General features: G+C 32.5%; 3 protein-coding genes across 4 annotated transcripts; 1 reads left to right on the forward strand and 2 right to left on the reverse strand.

Annotated features, from left to right (window-relative positions):
• The first annotated feature begins 2,723 nt into the window (after positions 1 to 2,723).
• On the forward strand, positions 2,724 to 3,430 carry LOC7456770 (putative CCR4-associated factor 1 homolog 8). Its single transcript, XM_052452510.1, is given in 2 exon segments — positions 2,724 to 2,913; positions 2,916 to 3,430. Coding segments are annotated over 2 exon segments (648 nt in total). The 5' UTR covers positions 2,724 to 2,780.
• A 638-nt stretch (positions 3,431 to 4,068) lies between these two features.
• Positions 4,069 to 8,230, reverse strand: LOC7456262 (triose phosphate/phosphate translocator TPT, chloroplastic). Of its 2 annotated transcripts, none has more exons than XM_002305076.4 (12): positions 7,628 to 8,230; positions 7,458 to 7,532; positions 7,244 to 7,309; positions 7,071 to 7,149; positions 6,502 to 6,622; positions 6,271 to 6,366; positions 5,949 to 6,061; positions 5,772 to 5,849; positions 5,540 to 5,656; positions 4,923 to 5,022; positions 4,707 to 4,807; positions 4,069 to 4,370 (listed from the first exon to the last, which is right to left on the reverse strand). In XM_002305076.4, exons 1-12 carry the CDS (start codon positions 7,888 to 7,890, stop codon positions 4,353 to 4,355), a joined length of 1,227 nt encoding a protein of 408 aa, XP_002305112.1. In that variant the 5' UTR covers positions 7,891 to 8,230; the 3' UTR covers positions 4,069 to 4,352. The 2 variants fall into 2 exon arrangements, with proteins under 2 accessions (XP_002305112.1, XP_024454237.1); XM_024598469.2 differs by having other exon boundaries at positions 7,623 to 7,772.
• Positions 8,231 to 15,040: 6,810 nt separating this feature from the next.
• LOC7476372 (protein DMP4) lies at positions 15,041 to 16,000 on the reverse strand. Its single transcript, XM_002305075.4, has one exon. The coding sequence runs from the start codon at positions 15,796 to 15,798 to the stop codon at positions 15,094 to 15,096; it is 705 nt and encodes a 234-aa protein (XP_002305111.2). The 5' UTR covers positions 15,799 to 16,000; the 3' UTR covers positions 15,041 to 15,093.
• Positions 16,001 to 17,322: the final 1,322 nt, after the last annotated feature.

Here is a 17,322-nt window from a genome sequence, read left to right on the forward strand (position 1 = left end):
ACATTGCAATTAAAAAACAATGAAATTAGAAAAACAATTAAGGGCCACCTTTTAAAAAAAATGCCTACAAAAGCAATATAATAAAAATAACAAAATAAATATTTTATTCATATTAAGTTTTCATAAGAAATTTCTTAAAAACAAATCTAAATATTAGATTTATATATAATTATTCAAAAATTTATCATTAACATCATCATAAAAAGTTTTAATATTATTTGAAAAATATTGAATAATCAAGTAATTATTTAAATATAATTTTAATAGATTTATATTTTAAGAATTTTGCAAAAACAAATCAAAAGTACGAAAGAACTCCCTCATATAAAATATTATTCTGAATAAAAATTAAAGCTTACATATTTTTTTTTTCAAGGGATATTTATAATTCATAAAATATACTACACTATAATTAACTAATGTGTTATATTAAAACCCAATTAAAAATAACAATATAATATAAATAACTAGGCTGTTGAAGATCACAAAAGAAAATCTGAAAAAACCCACCCTTGGATTTATAAGTGTGTTGCCGACTTGCATCCTTGGAAAGTAAGAATTATTGCTGTCGACCTTGACACACAAGGAAAGCGACTTGCGTTATCCTTATGAAATATGGAAGAGCTTGATAATTAATTCTCCTAAGCTCCTGTCCTTAAAAACAAAAATAGAATTCTTGCATAAATAGTAAGCTGCAACCTATGTTTCCTTAACAAATAAATAATTAGCTGTCAATTATGAATCCTTCTTAGATTAGGATTCCTTGCCAAGATAAACTCTAATTTTGATGCCTATAGAATAAGAAAGTTGGCCGGTAAAAAATCCACAAATCAAAGAAAAGATGATCATAAATTAACTATAAAAATAATATAATTCTCGTATAGTAGAACTTTATCATAAGGATTTTCTAAATTAAAATTGGCAAATCCTCTAAAATCTTCTGATGAAATTTCAGTTTAATCCAACAGTCAAATCAAAAATTATATTTGTTAGATTAAAACTGCGCTTTAGAAAAAAATTAATCTAAAATCATCTCTCTTTGTCTAACCCTTGTATGGATCGCATTAATCAACGTTTGATCATCCCTGCTTGTCTTGGGCTAAATATCTTAAATCAGCACATTGAATGTCTTTTTAATCTTCTTGACCTTGTAATTGGCCCAATTATCACCTTTAATTTATCCTTTCGTGGTGCTTGTTGGTTCTCATCAATCTATATTGATCACCTCACAAATAAAGTTTAGGAAAGGAATCTATCTACTATTATTTTTAAAGTTAAACCGATCTACAATCTGAATAGTGGTGGGTTAACACTAGCATCACAAGACATACATACATTTAGAAGAGGATATTTCTCATTTACAAGGAAGTGGATGAAGAAAATCTAAACTTGAAAAACTAATCAAGAGAAGTTTATATTAAAAATGATTTCTAAAAAACTTTTCAGCCTCAATAATGTACTTTATATTGCGGACATTATTTTGGAGTTCTATTAAAAAAAACCTAATGAGTTAGAAACAAAGTTGTTAAATTCAGTACGACTCAAAAAATTGATTTAAAAAACTCATGGTCCAAAACTTGATATAGATTAGATTTTAAGTTGAATTGAAAACGATATTGATTTGGTTAAATCTAGGTGGTCTAACTAAGTTTTTAGTAACTTGATTGACTTGGCTAAATTCGATCCAAACCAGATTGATGATCCAATGCAAGATAAACTCTAATTTTGGTGCCTATAGAATAAGAAAGTTGGCCGGTAAAAAATCCACAAATCAAAGAAAAGATGATCATAAATTAACTATAAAGATGATTTTCTGAGCGTGCAAAAACATCAAGTAAAATATCATTAGGAATAAAATTGGAATTGCAATCAAATTCTGCAAATGCTACATCATCATGCGATTTCCTTCTAATGTAATTATGTAGTGTCATTGAATCATATTAAACACTAGTTTTTTTGAATAAAACACAATATCTGAGAAATGTTTTTGGATTTTTTTATTTTACTAGGTCGGACCACGTCCAATGCATTTAGGTTTAAACCGGACTCGTTCTAGTCCATGAATAGTGGAGAGCGAATTAATTCACTCTCCACTATTCACTTTGTAGAACAGTGGAGACGAAGAAATGTAGCAGAAGAAGGAGAAGAAGAAGGAGAAGGGAAAAAGCAATGGAGACAAGAGGGTTGTTTTGGAAATTTTTTGCAATGGTTTCGTTGTCGTTTTGCAAGAGACGAGAAAAGGGAAGAGAGGGGAACAAGGATGAAAATTTAGGAAATGACAGGATTTTTCCAGATTTGAACAATGGAGACCTCTCGGGTTGTTTTGGGAAATTTTTGCAATGGTTAATTATCTACAGTGTCGATGAAGGAGAGAGGAGAACATGTCCTCACGAAAAGTAAATTTAAGAGCGTGTTTGGTAGTGTGATTGCGGGTGTTTTTCAAATAACTTTTCTTGCCAAAATGCATGCTAATGATGTTTTTTTATTTTTTAAAAATTATTTTTGACATCAACACATCAAAACGATTCAAAACGATTCAAAACATACAAATCATATTAAATTTTAGTAAAAAAAATAAATAAATTTTTTAGAAACGCAGCCGCAGCCGCGTTTCCAAGAAACTGAGTTCCAGTCTCAATTACGGTGGAACCCACAACAATAAAAATTTGTTTAATATCTAATCAAATACTTATAAACAACATTTTTATGTTCAACACCAAACATGCAGAAGCAAGATGCTTCCAATAACCCAAGTCTGGAAACACAATTTGGAGGCAGAGATGTCACGACTGGACAGGGCTCTTTTCAAGTACAAAGTGATGTCTATTGACACCGAATTTCCTAGCTCTATACGCGATACACCGAGAGATGGGTCTGAGACAAAGAGATACAAAGACTTGAAGTTCAACGTTGATGTTCTCAAATGATCCAATTGGATATCACATAGTCTGATGAGAGGGACACTAGTTTTGGGGCATGGGAATTCAACTTCTATTTCGATCTTGCTGAGGATTTGTGTGTTTTTGAGTCCGTGGAACTCTTAAAAAAGAATGGTTTGGACTATGACAAACATGCAAGGGAAGGTATTTACATGTCTGGGTTTACCAAGATTTTCACAGCTGTTCTTGCAAAACACAGGGATTTGTTCTGGGCTACTTCTCTTGGCCTGTATGATCTAGCCTATATACCGGGGTTGATCACCCATTGCTCCATTGCCAGATTCACTTCCCTCCTTGGCACTGTATTCGACAGAGATGTGGATGTTAAGTACATGACCAGATTTTGTGAAGGGCTCTGTGGTGGTGAATTGGGTTTGTCCAAATTGGCTAACATATTGAGGATTGAGAGAGAGGGTGGAGCACACCAAGCAGGATCAGATAGTTTATTGACCATCCTAGCTTTCGCCAAAGTAGACAAAGTTACAAGGTAATTAGAGTGTTATAAGAATTATTTTTTAAAATATATTTTTATTTGAAAATATATTAAAATAATATTTTTTTTATTTTTAAAAAATTATTTTTGATATTAATACATCAAATCAAATGATTCATAAATATAAAAGAATTTAATTTTAAAAAAAATTAAAATTTTTATAAACACAATATGAAACTGCCTCAAAGTTAAAAGAAATATACTACATGTATACCGAAAATAGTCATAATTTTTATTCAATAGTTAGATATAGGTTTTCCTGGCCTAGTTTTATAAAGGTTTTTTTTATTCAATAGCTAGATGTAGGTTTTCCTTACCTAGTTTTATAAAGGGTTTACTTGTGTAAGTGTCTAGAAATTCTTTTTTATTTGATTTTTCTTGTTGTAGTCACTATATAAACAACATCGTGTGTTATTTTTTAAAATCATACTTCATGTTATTCAGATTATATAAAATATATAAAAGAAATTCTATAGTTTAGAATTATAATCTAGAGCTAGAAAAACACTGATTTTCTTTCTTTCGCGGAAAGCTAGGATTTTTATATGGAATGCAACCTCGGATTTCTCCAACAGTTACACCGCCTCCACTATCACGCTGCTGCATCCCCAAGTGAACCTAACAAAAAAAAAAAACTTCTCTGCAAGTGGCGATGCATATTTCATTTCCACTCATTCTATTAAACTCCCTCTGCAGCTTCTAATCATTAAAGCTCATTGTGAGAGACAGAGCAAATGATTCATTATTTCTAGTCAACATAAGCTGATTGCAACTTAGCAATAGTCTGTACTCTGAATCAACGAAAATTAATGGAAAAAAATAACTTCACAATGACAACAGGATACTCTTATCTTCGGAGCAGTAGAATTTGACTTTACAAACAAGGTTTCCTTCACCCACGGTCAATGCCTCTTTCCTTCTCATGCTGCTTTCCCTCGCTGCAAAAGAGACCAAATTTGCATGAAGAGTTAGGGTAATTCATTTTAAAGACCTTACTGCCCACTTCCATGGTCATAAAGAAATCGTAAATCAAACAAACTAATTCTCCAAAAAGTACATATATCTCTTAAGAAAAGATCAATTTCCTTGTAGTTTCCGCAGGTACATATGTTCTAAGGATTTCAGCAATGGATATTTTAAGCTGATATCACTCTTTAACTTAGATTTTAACCCAAAAAGTAACAAAATGCTCAGCATAATGCAACTTGTAACCCAAATACAAAAATAAGCCGAGAATACTCATGTTTGTTGGAGTATTCTAGAATGAAACTCACTCGTTTCTCCTCTTCCATCTTGGCCTTAATGTAAGAGTAGGTTGCCACTCCAGCAATTGCAATTCCTGTTCCAATACCAGTTTGTGTTGAGATTTTGTTACCTGCAAGGAGAGAATTGTTAGGTACTATTTTGATTTTACCATCCACAAAAAATAATAATAGTAATAGCACTTGTTAGGAAACAAATGAGTAATCAAGTGGTGGACAAATCATTACCAAAGATCAGGATGGAAAAGCCAATCACGAATACACGTTTCAGCACATTGCCCACTGCATGTGTAAGAGGTGCAACCCTCTCCAAGGTATTGGTAGCCAACTGAAAATTCAAGAGGAAAAAACTTTTTATAATCCTCCAAAACGGTATCGTGATAAAAAAAAGTTGGTTTTCCAGATAATAGAGGGAATAAAAACGGCAAGTAGTTGAATTGAACTCTCTGTGTGCATGCAAAGGAGACCACACCATTACTTAATTTGCAGGGTCCTTCTACCATTTTGTTGATGTAAGTCAAAGGCATTGGTGTTTAAATGCTTTTTCCTTAATGTTTATATAGATGTCTGAAACAGTTTCCATAATGATTTGAGTGCATAGATCTCCGGAAAGGATATTGGAATATTCCAGAATAGTTGTTTGCATATCCCAATCATTAGTGCAGTCTCACAATATGTCAACACTCGTTATGGAAACCTATGCAAGCATTCAAATCACTACAAAAACTCTTCAGGAAAACTGTGGAAATGTTATGCTAAATGCATGTAAACATCAATGCCTCCAGAGGCATTGTTTTATATGACTAAATTGTATAGACATAAGAAGATCAGGAGAAAGTTCTTGCCTGATTGTAGAGGTGATAAAACATTCCAACCCAAAAAAGGTCTGAGATGAACTTGGTTAGGCCCACTTTAGCAATTGCATCATTAAAGCCATGCTTGATCAGTTGAGGTCCCTCGACCTGCAAAGGCAAAGGTGACACAAATAAGAAGAGATTTTATGAACTGAATGATTATGATTTTTAATATGGTCTTGTAAGTAGAATTCTCCAGGGGCATCAATGCTTTCATACTCACAAGAATGGCAGGTGGAATGCAGACAAAGAGTGCAATGATGGAAATGTAAGCATAAATGTTAGTGCTGTCCATATCAGTCTGCAGGGATAAAAAAAAGAAGCAATCATTAGGAAGTACTTATTAATTAATCAACAAGCAGTTGCTCATATAGTACAAAAAAAAACTTCATTGAATTACCATTGCTTTCTTCGAGTAGAGACTCCTGTAAGTGAAGGAGATGTTGGAAATCATAGCACTAATAAAGCCCGTCCAATTGAATGAGAGCTCAGTCAATGATGCCATGGACACACCTGCATTTAATTTACAATGGAATGTCATTCAAAATTTGTGTTACCCTATCAGTATTATAATAATCAACTTAGAGTTTCTGATTACGCAAACAATTCAAATTAATAGGAGTGAGGGAAATAATGAGTAGACATGATTTTGCATCCCAATAGAGTGTAGGTTGATTACAGTCAGATGGCATATTATTGCAGAAATAAAAGAGAAAGCTTACCAAGAACGACAGGCAGAAGTGATAGCCACAGAGTTATCGGTATTGACTGTCCCAATACGAATTGAGAAGCAGCAGCATTGAAGAAGGGCTCAAGTGCTGTAATGAAACACAATCGACTATAAATAAGGAAACCACTCTTGAGAGGTTAAAATGTCCTCATAAAACAGTGTTGATAAGCAAGAAAATTGTCTTCCCATAAATTTGGATAATAAAGTGCCTTCTTGATGTCACCTTTGATTGTGTGTGTAAAGGAGACAGCAACCGCCGCAAAGGAGACATTACTGGTCACATGGCCTAATGCATGACAGACAGCAACGGGAATCAACAGCTTCAGGAGATTTGAGTCAATAGGCTGCACGCAATACACAGCAAATAAGTAATGCATTATCAGTGCTCTTGAGCTTCAGCAATCATCTTCCTAATACCATATGACACATAGACAATAAGATTAAGACAGGAAACTCACGGTTCCTTCAAAAATCATACCCTCCAAAAAAAATAAGAACTTTAAATGTTTAAATGGCAATAGTTAGTACAAATACTATCAATCTTCATATTTCTTCACCAAGTCCCAAATACAAGGTATTCTTCCCAATTTAAGGACAACCCCTGTTTCCTCACAGGCATTACCCCTGAAAACCAGAGACTTGTCAAAGATCAATCACGATCTATACACATGTTACATATAAGGTAACCATAAACTGTTTATAAAACACAATCATCTTCCCTAAATCAAAATCAGCCAAACAATCCCATCTTAGAACAGGAAATAGGCATTAATTAATAGAGGTTTAACTTACAGCGCGCTTTGGAAGGCCCACAGTCCAGCTCACCAAACAGTACACCACTCCAACAAACAAATGAATCACCGAAACAAAACTACACAAGACACCATCAACAAACATTCCATCAAAGCACAGACACATAATATAATATAATAATAATTAGCAACTAACTAATTACTAATACTTACTATGGATAAGGGAAGTAATTGTAAATCTTCTTGTTAAGTATGTTAAATATCACGTTCAAAAAGTACCTGCAAATTAATTAATAAATAATTGTTTTAAAATAAAATCCATAAAATCATATAACGAGACAAGAAGCTTGACCGTCTGGGATTTGTTAATTAAAGTCACGTGATTGTCCAATGGAAAGGAAATGAGGTCACGTGATCTCCTACGTACCACATGAAGAAGAAAAAACCGGTTACAAGAGCCGGATTCTTTTCGAAAAACCCAATCGGAGCGACCTTCCCATCCCTGCAAAAACACCGAGTCAAAAACACGAACAAAACCGAGTCAGATTCCGACACGGAGCGAGTCGACCGAGTCAGAACGGAGGAAACGGACCTCACCCGGAGGAATCACTTCCTTCTGCCGGAGATGAAGCTGCAGCCATAACCGGCCGGAGAATATCCTTCCTTGCATTCATCGGAGAAGATGCTTCCAGAAGCAATGACGGCCGCAGTTGCCTTCCCCATATCAGATTCCCGCCTTCACCGACTGCTCCGATCGGTTTGATCGAGATGAAGCTGCAACTGGTGTTGCTGTGGCTCTCTCGCAGTGGCCTACGCACGTGAGCGATGGTGGTGGCATGTGAAAAGACGCGCGACTCCATGGCTGAACTTCGATCGAGAGAGAGAGAGAGAGAGAGAGAAATGTGATATTAGTACCTAGAGTGAGCTCTTAAACCCTTTTTTTTCCCCCCTCGAGAGAGCGGTTAATTGCCTCCTGTTCCGCTTTTTCAATTTACTCGCTATCCCCTGCTTCGCGGTGTACGTTAATACAATGCACGACCTCTCTGATGCTTTTGATTTAGAATAAGGGAGTAGCGGATCAGGGTTGAAGAATCCCGTGTGGGTCACGCGACCTAATCAACGGTGAACACGTGTTTGAGAGTTAAGTAAGAATATGGGAATATTTTATGGGGGAGATGCCAAGGTAGAAATAATGGAGGGAGATTTTTCTTTTTAATTTGATATATTATAGCATTTGTTTTTGCGATGAGAGATTTTATTCTGGTGGAGGATTGTTGTTCTTTGGTAATGTTACGAAGGAGGGGGGGTGATGGCGATGAGGTGGGGCCACCTTATCTGTGAGTGAGAGGCTTGTAACGATATGAGGATCTGAGAGGATGTCTTGTCCAATCGAGGTGGTCTCCCCTCTTTGCTCTGTGTTTTCCAATCCTCTTATCACTTCAGTTAGTTTTCTTTTCTCGTGTCAGTCGTGAGTTATGAGTGGCGTGACTGTTGAGTTATTGACTGTTTTGAAAACTGTTTAAATGTTGGGTATTTTGGTTTATATATATATAAAAAATGTTCAGTAAAACATCAAATTTCAACATGATTCATTGTGCATTGAATTATTATTATAATATAATGTCATTTTTGTCCTACAAAGAAATATAAATTGAAAGGGTAAAATAGTTTTTTACGGATTCAATTGCATCACCGAATGAGATAAATCAGTTTTTTATTTTTTTAATGCATAATAAAATTACTAATTTACTCTAAAAATAAAAGATTCATCGATTTAAAAAAATAATATTAATCTCTAAAAATAGGTGATTTCATTGATTTTAGAAAATTTTAATATTAATCCCTACAAAATAAACGATTTCATTAATTTTAAAATTTTAACGAGATTTTAGGCGAATGAGCATTGAATTCATATGGATATTAAAAAAAAAGCTTTGGCCTGCCAATAATCCTACCATTTATTCTAGTTTGAAATTTAGTTGAAAATTACTATAGGAGAACAAATGCTTTTTTTTTAACTAAACATTGGTATAATCCTACCATTTGTTCTAGTTTGAAATTTAGTTGAAAATTACTATATGAGAACAAATGCTTTTTTTTTACTAAACATTGGTATATCCTCACATAGAATTTATGCATCCAATTATAAATCAACGATTCTACATATAACAAATATTGTCATATAAAAATTTAAAATTCCACATATAAAAATCAAAACATCCCTGTGTAAGATCGATAATGTAACACAAATATTTGACATAAATGAACCAACTCAACACATATTATTTATCACAAATAAATCAACATGAACAAAGACACAACACAAATTATTTAGAATAGATAAATTAATGTGTTATGGTTAAAAATTGACCTTCCAAAAAGGTTAGGATCAACTAAAAGCTACTAGAATAGTGGGAGACTATGGCGACGCGTGTCTGATATATGCCCGTGGTAGCAATATTTATGGCACGTCGATGCATATGCTAAAGAGGTTGGGTGGCATATTGACTAGCCCTTCTGGCGCGCCTTTTCCTGGTCTTTCTTTTAGTTCTAAAAGTGAGCTTCACTATCTCCTGAGCAAAGAGATCAAGCCACCTATAGTCTCGATTCTTATTTTCATCTCTCTTCTTTCTCATTTCTTTTCCTACGTCCATTATTTGACTACTACTTGTGAGAAAGTTATTGGAAAGGTTTTGGAAGGGGTTGACAACATTGATGGTGATGTTGTTCATGGTTAACAATGTGAGGAACGAGGAAGTAAGGGTTGAAGCTAAGTTTTGTTTCTTTTAGAAGAGATCTAGATTATGATCAGTTAAGTTGCTCATTGTTGTTGTGGTCGGCGACATCATTGATAGTGTAAGGGAGAAAGGGAGCTTCTATGTTCTTTTCTTCCTCTCTTGTTTTTTTATATATTTTTTCTTTTTTTTTTTGTGCTCGTTTTCTCTTAATGCTTTTCTCTCAATTCTTTTCTCTTTTTTTTTCTCTAAATAATTTTTTTTCTTTATTTTATCTCTCAAAAGTTTTCTCTCTACTCCTCTCTCTCCTTGTCCCTCTAATGGTGGATCACTCAATAGTGGCTAGGGTTTATTTTGACACTTTCAATGGTAGCTAGGGTATTGTTTTTTTGGCACCCCTCCATCTCTAAAAAATATCTTATCAATTTTGTTTTTTTTAAATCGAGTACTTGATTTTTTTTCCTAATACCATAAGAATCCAATATAAAACGAATAGAGGCAAACTATAAGGGTCGATCCCAAAGCAACTAAACATAAAAAGAAAGAAATTGAAAAAAAAAAAAAAACTTGAGCTACATAAAAGAAAAGAAACAAAACACTATAGATTCACTATTGTAATCTCCAATACTTATGAATCTGGAGCAGCTATGTTTTTTTGCTTACATGAATCTCACTACCTCTTTTAGTTTCTTCTAATATATAATTTTTTATTCTTATTCTAAATCGTCCAGATTTGTATTGGCATGTCTTATGATTGCTTTTGGTTTATATTAATTAAATAAATAGCATAAAATAAAATGTTAGATTTTTTTTTGTTGAAATTAAAGATAATAAAAAAATAAGACTTATACTAGCAAATTAGTTTGTTCAATTGAATTTAAATTATTATTCTTCTTATAAAAAAGAGTAAAAGAGTGTTGTATAATTAAGTATATGAATCAAAGGGTTTTTCACGTTGCAAGATCAAATATTTTAATTTTTATTTGCTTTCTAGTTTCATGACATAGCATTAATAATTGTTTTTAATATTTATTAGTGCATACGATTTTTACTCTATTATTTTTTTAAAAAAAAGCATCAAATTTTAAATTTTAAATTTATATTTTTCTTGTTTCTAGAAAATATACTAGCGATGTCTGTATGTTATTATTTTTGGGAAGTAAAAAAAAAAAACTGTGGCTCTAACCTGTAGGGTACATCGGTTAGTCAAATAGCAGGACCTGATTACAATAGCAGCAAGCAACAGTTCAATTTCTAAGATAATTTGAAGTTGTTAGCTGTGAATTAAAGTATGTTTGCAATTTCTAAAAAAACTTCGAGACCCTAGTCTTTTGTTTTAAACAACTGTCTATTTCCTGCCACGACAACCCTTTTCTTCTTCTTTTTTCATGTGTCTATATATCTATATTATATCTTGGATTTAGATATATGTGATGGGATTTCGACAATTTATTCTCCTTTCTTGTCCATCTTTTTCTCCTTTTTAATATATGTTCAGGGGTTGTTTCTGGTTTAATTGAGAAATTTTTTTTTTTTTATTAACGTGGATGTCCGGGTCAGCTTGTGCGTATCTCGACTAATCCCACGAGTCCTGAAATTAACGACCATATAAACTTCCAGTGTCTATCATATTAGCAACTATAAGATTCGAACTTAAAACTAGAACAAATTTTTTAATCCCAAACTTTAACTATTAAATAACCGATAAAATTAATATTCATTTACGGGTCATGCGGCCCAAATAAACTCTTCTGTGCGAATAAAATACAATTGGCTCCTAGGTTGACAATCTAAATTTTAAAGTTTCAAAGGGTGTTGTTTGTCTTCAAAATCATTGAATGGACCATTTATTGTGTGGAAATCTATCATACATTGCTAATTTGGTCAATTATTTTTTTAAAACAAGAAGCTATAATTTATTTGGATGTAGTATGACAATATATAGTAATGAAATTATTATTTTCTTCTCTTTAAAAAAGGTTAGCTTTCATAGATATCGCATGGAAACTGGTTGATTATTTTCATAATTGGTCAAGTCTTTAATATATTTATATATATATATATATATATATATATATATATATATATATATATCTTTGTATGATATTTAATTTTTTAATATTTCTTTCTATCAAGTGTTTCTATTCAAATTGACATAATTACACTTTCTTAGTTTCAATATCCAATTATTTACTAAGTTTGTTTTCAAATTCTTGAATTTTTTTCAAGAGTTTTTTGTTCTTAGATATTTACTACATGACTGTTACCCAAAAATCAAACGTCAAAAAAGATGTTTAATTATTGTTTATTATATATATATATATATATATATATATATATATATATATATATATATATTAAGATATTATTATTTTTGTTTTCATGATTTAATCGGACATCTTAATTATTTTTAAATCAAAATGATATTATGTTTTTTTTCTACTTCTTAATTAATATAAGGGTTCACATGTATTTTAATATATAAAAAAAGCTCTATTTCTTGTTGTTTGAGAAAGACATTAGACTTTTTTAAAACAATATGATGTGAAAGAAATATTGTTTTAGTTTTTATAAAACTATGCTTTTAAATAAAAATCTTGAAACATTTTTTACGATAAATATTCTTAGGAGTTCTTGTGGTTATGTATATCAAATTTTCAATTTCTAACAATGACTATTTTATCCAACAAAGTCGAGCACCTCTCCACCAGGCGATATTTATCATACGACTTGGTAATAAAGGAAATATACGCGGCCTAGCCTAGATGAGTTTTAAATGTTAAAATCTGCTGGCCTCCTTAAATTAAGAGTGTATTTAATTTCGCGATTAAAAGTTTTTGGATTTTTTTATTTAAATTAATTTTTTTGATTTTAGATTGTTTTGATGTTATGATATTAAAAATAAATTTTAAAAATAAAAAAAATATTATTTTAATATATATTAAAATAAAAAACATTTTAAAAAATAACTGATACCATAATTATAAACACTATCTAATCTCAACTAGCTCTGACAATGTCAACAGTTGTGAGAGACTATCATTTAATTATTTAAATATATTTTTGAGTTAAAAACACTTTAAAAAATAACTATTATATATCATATTCTCAAACACCTTCTAAAAAAAAAAATGATAAACCTTGAATAGAAAATCTCGAACTAAATTAGTATTTTCTTTACCATCTAGCTAACATTTCGAGGCAACTCAATGGTCAGATTCTTATACTAAAAGAACGTAAAATGATGGAAAATGATAATTATCTTAGGTTATGTTCTGTTAAGAGGGGTGAGTAGAAGGATGAAGGATTGAGTATAGTGGAAGTACGAAGAAGAAAAAGGATTAATGAGTTGCCATTTTTGTCTAGTTATTTGACTAACAATGGACGAGGATCATAAAAATCAATCCATCTTGAAAATTGTTAAATTTAGGAGATACGTAGAAATTCACGTGGCACATAGAAAACACAAACTTTTTTAATGACTCTTTGTTTTTTACATTACAACATGCTTATCAAATTGTTTTTTATTTAAAAAAAAAACTTTAAATTAATAATTTCTTAAGTGTTTTTAAATAATTTTGATGTATTAATATTAAATATAAAAATATATTATTTTAATATATTTTTAATCATAAATTACTTTTAAGAAACGTCAACATTTCACCATATTCTAGTTGAAGATAAAATGTCATTTCAATAAACTATATGTTCAGATACAAAGCTTAACATGAGTAATAACAACCTGTTTAAAAGTGTGATTATAATTATTTTTTATTTAGAAATATATTAAAATAATGTGTTTAAATTTTTAAATTATTTTTTTAATATTAGTACATCAAAATGATCTAATAACACCAAAAATATATTAATTTAAAATAAAAAATAAAAAAATAAAAAAATTTATATTTTTTTTAAAACGTTTTTAAAATATAAAAATAGGCTATCATTGTAAATAAAATTCATTCCAAGAATCCAACAAGTGCGGCCTAAACCCACTTATCCATGGATGCATTGGGTCCAAATAGACCGAAGCCTAAAATTGCCCAGAGACTCAAAATCAAAATCCACTCACTTCTCTTTCAGTCCCCATACACACCACCAGAACCATAAATTTGCTTTCCATTTCCTTCCCTTAAAGCTTCTTTTCACAAGCACCAGTGTTAGGGTTCCCTCAAAACTTACTAAAAATAATTTTGCATTCACGGGATTTTGCTATTTTGCGAACACTTTATTTCCTGCACAACACCTGTTTGATTAAACGCTTAAAAGAGAGTGAAAACAATGTTTAAATGGCCAAAAGAAATCACCCCATCTCAAGTTGAGCAACTACTTAAGAACATAAAAGGACTTACAAAAAGCTAAAATCATATTTGATTCTGCAAGCGCGGAATACAGCAATGGTGTTAGGTATGATCACACCACGTTCGGCCTCGTGATCTCTAAATTAGTTTCCACGAATGAATTTAGACCCGCAGAGGATATGCTTAATAGAATGAAGGAAGGGAAGTGCAGAATTGCTGAGGAGATATTCCTTTCAATTTGTAGAGGTTATGGCTGTGTTCGTATGCCATTATATGCCATCAGGATTTTCCACAAAATGAATGACTTTCGGTGCAAACCCACTGACAAGTCTTACATTATCGTATTTGCAATTCTTGTTGAAGAGAATCAGTAAAAGGGTGCAATGAGTTTTTATAGGTATATCATTCGGCCGAGTGTTGTTTCTCTTAAATCTTAATGTTTTGATTTAAGCCTTTGTAAGAATAGTGGAACAATTGATGTTGCTTTTAAGATATTTCGTGAGATGCCAAAACGTGGGTGTGATTCGTATTCATAAACGGATGGTACACTGATTAATTGGCTGTGTAGGTTGGGAAACACTTGTGAATCCAAGTCTTGAATGGTTCAAGGATAAAAAATAATGGCATGGTTGCAAGTAGATAACGATTTATTTAAATTTGAGTGTTCAGGATTCTTGAATTCGTGAAAAAATCAATTTCCACTCTCCAGACAATTTGCTGAATTTCTTCATTTATTATTCAACTCCAAATGAATTACTCTATTTGTGTCAGATAATTTTTGAATAAAGTTATCAGTCATGAAACTCTTCATGTTTCAGGAGCTAAACTGGATGTGAATGTTTGTTCAAGCTCTGACACCATGAAAGATCAATTTTAGCACCTTCAATGATCTGAAGAGCATGAACTTACTGCATATGACTAAGAAATTGAACCCGCAGGATAAAACAAGGTAAGGTCAAGGACATGCAAATGAATTAGCAGAGTAATAATAATTTTGAGAAGGATATGTTCACTGGTATATCAAAGGTTAATTTGCAGAAAGGGGGAAGCCAATTCCATGGCGCCTGGTGGGAAAAACAAGAAACAACATACTAGTAAAGACACCGATCCCAACAGGCAATGCTGTGAGGACCTCCTCTTCCTTAGTTGATGGTGATGGATAGAAGCAATCTACCACATTCTGATCAAATAAGGCAATGGCTGCGAATACTAGTATTGACATGAGGGCATGCATGAAATCTATAAACTGCAGCCGGTAATTTGCAGCAACTTCTGGTGGAATGGTTGCCGACCCATCAATGACCCACAAGCCTCGGAATGTTGCAAACCCATAACATACATTTCCGTTCTTGTCCCTAAAGCTATCGGTAAAGCTTGATAGGAAACATGACAACCCACAGAGGGCAACTAGTCCTGCAGTCATGGACCTACTGACCGAGTCGCAATTTCCCTGATTTGAAAATATGGGCAATAAAAGCTGGAAAGCAAGAATTGTTCCAGTAGGTAAAAGATTGGCCAGATGAGCTGTGCTCTTGAATGTCTGACTTATGGCTTTCTGAATCAAGTTTTGCTCATCCTCATTCGGCATGGCCACTCCTTTCAGGAGAGGGAGTTTTTCTTCATTGGTATGCAATGAATCATGATGAGATTCTACCTTAATCTCCATTACTGGCAATTCCTTTTCTTTTCTGCCAAAAATTCTTCTTCCTTGTATGAACAGGCTGCGAGGCATTGCGGTTTTAAAAGAGAAGACTTGAGTGGATGTCAAGGAAGGGAAGGGTAGTAAGGGATCCCTTGCAAGAAATAAAAACCGAGTTTTGTTAGATTACTGACTCAATCTCTTCAAGGGGTTGCCTGATTTCAATGATGCTATCATTATATTAACGAGTTTCGTTATGGAACCTAGCTTGCTTTATCGTATTAACGAGTATGTTGCCCTCCAGGGGGGTTCTTGTCTTTCTTCCTGTAAATTTCCCATGTTTACATATATATATATATATGTTCTGTTTATTTTTTCAATTAAGCAATGACTAGGTCACAGTTCACCCAACATGAGACAACGGTTTCCATTTCCACTCTAACCTCTTCTGCTAAGGTTGTGCAGAGATGTTTTTTTCCCCATCATGTATGGAATTCTGCAGTCCATAAACAGAGGTTGAACAATTAAAGAGTTAATATTAGTAAATAGGAACTCAACGGAGCACGGGAATTATAGTATAGCGATGAACTATGTTAATCATCAATATAAAGATGACAAGCTGCCATTTGTAATTGATCATTTTTTAAGCTTACAGTACTCTTAAAACAACTAACCCTTTGCTTACTCTGCTTCTCGTACAAGCTCATTGCCCACAGACCAAAAGCATATTGTTTGGTTGTGTATAGAATTCGATCTTACATTTTTAGATTATAGCCAACTGACTTTATGCATGTATATTAATTGGCATATGCTTCATAGCTTGAAGTTTCGATCGTTAGAATTAATTTAATTTTCCACGATCGGGGCATGAACATTTCTATTTTTCTAAATTTAGAAGTGAATGCCTTAGGTTTATCCTTTTCCTGCAGTCTATTTGAAGCAACGGAGAATGGTGTCTTTACTGAAAAGAGAGCGTTTTCTGATCAGGGGTTATGGCTTGCACGCCATAGCTTCATGGGCCACGACCTCGAGGATTTCATGATTTGCACTACTTAAAGACTAATTTCTGGCAAGCGGACCTGATCCAGCCTGTCTTATTATGTGCTTTGCTGGATTTTTAAACTGCTTCATTAATTTACATATGTAACACGACAACCTGATGGCATCTTATGTGGTAGCAAGTAACGACTTGACAAAGGAACACACACTCTAATAGATGTGGGTTATTTATTACAAATACATGCACTGTTTATTTTCTTATATTTTACTGTAGATTTAGAGTTTAATTTTTTTCATTTCCATCCTTAACTTTTTTCACGACTACTTCCTTTTTTGCCCAAGTTAAAAGAAAATTGAATCAAATTTATAGACTAAGCATAAAATCAAAAGATGAAGAACCAAGGAAGAAAAGACTTCACAAATGGATGATGATTTCAAAATCTCACAAAAAATTCATTTTAGTCCTCAAACTTTACATAGTATATCAATTCGGTCCCTCAGTATTTTTTCAAATTCAATTTTGGTACAAAAGTTAATATTTTTATTTTTTAGTCTCTGGTTTGAAAGATGAGAGAAATCGCTAGATTCTGGCGGTAAAGAGAAAAAATAGCTTTGACA

This window comes from Populus trichocarpa, chromosome 4 (genome assembly GCF_000002775.5).
Source record: "Populus trichocarpa isolate Nisqually-1 chromosome 4, P.trichocarpa_v4.1, whole genome shotgun sequence".
NCBI lineage: Eukaryota > Viridiplantae > Streptophyta > Magnoliopsida > Malpighiales > Salicaceae > Populus > Populus trichocarpa.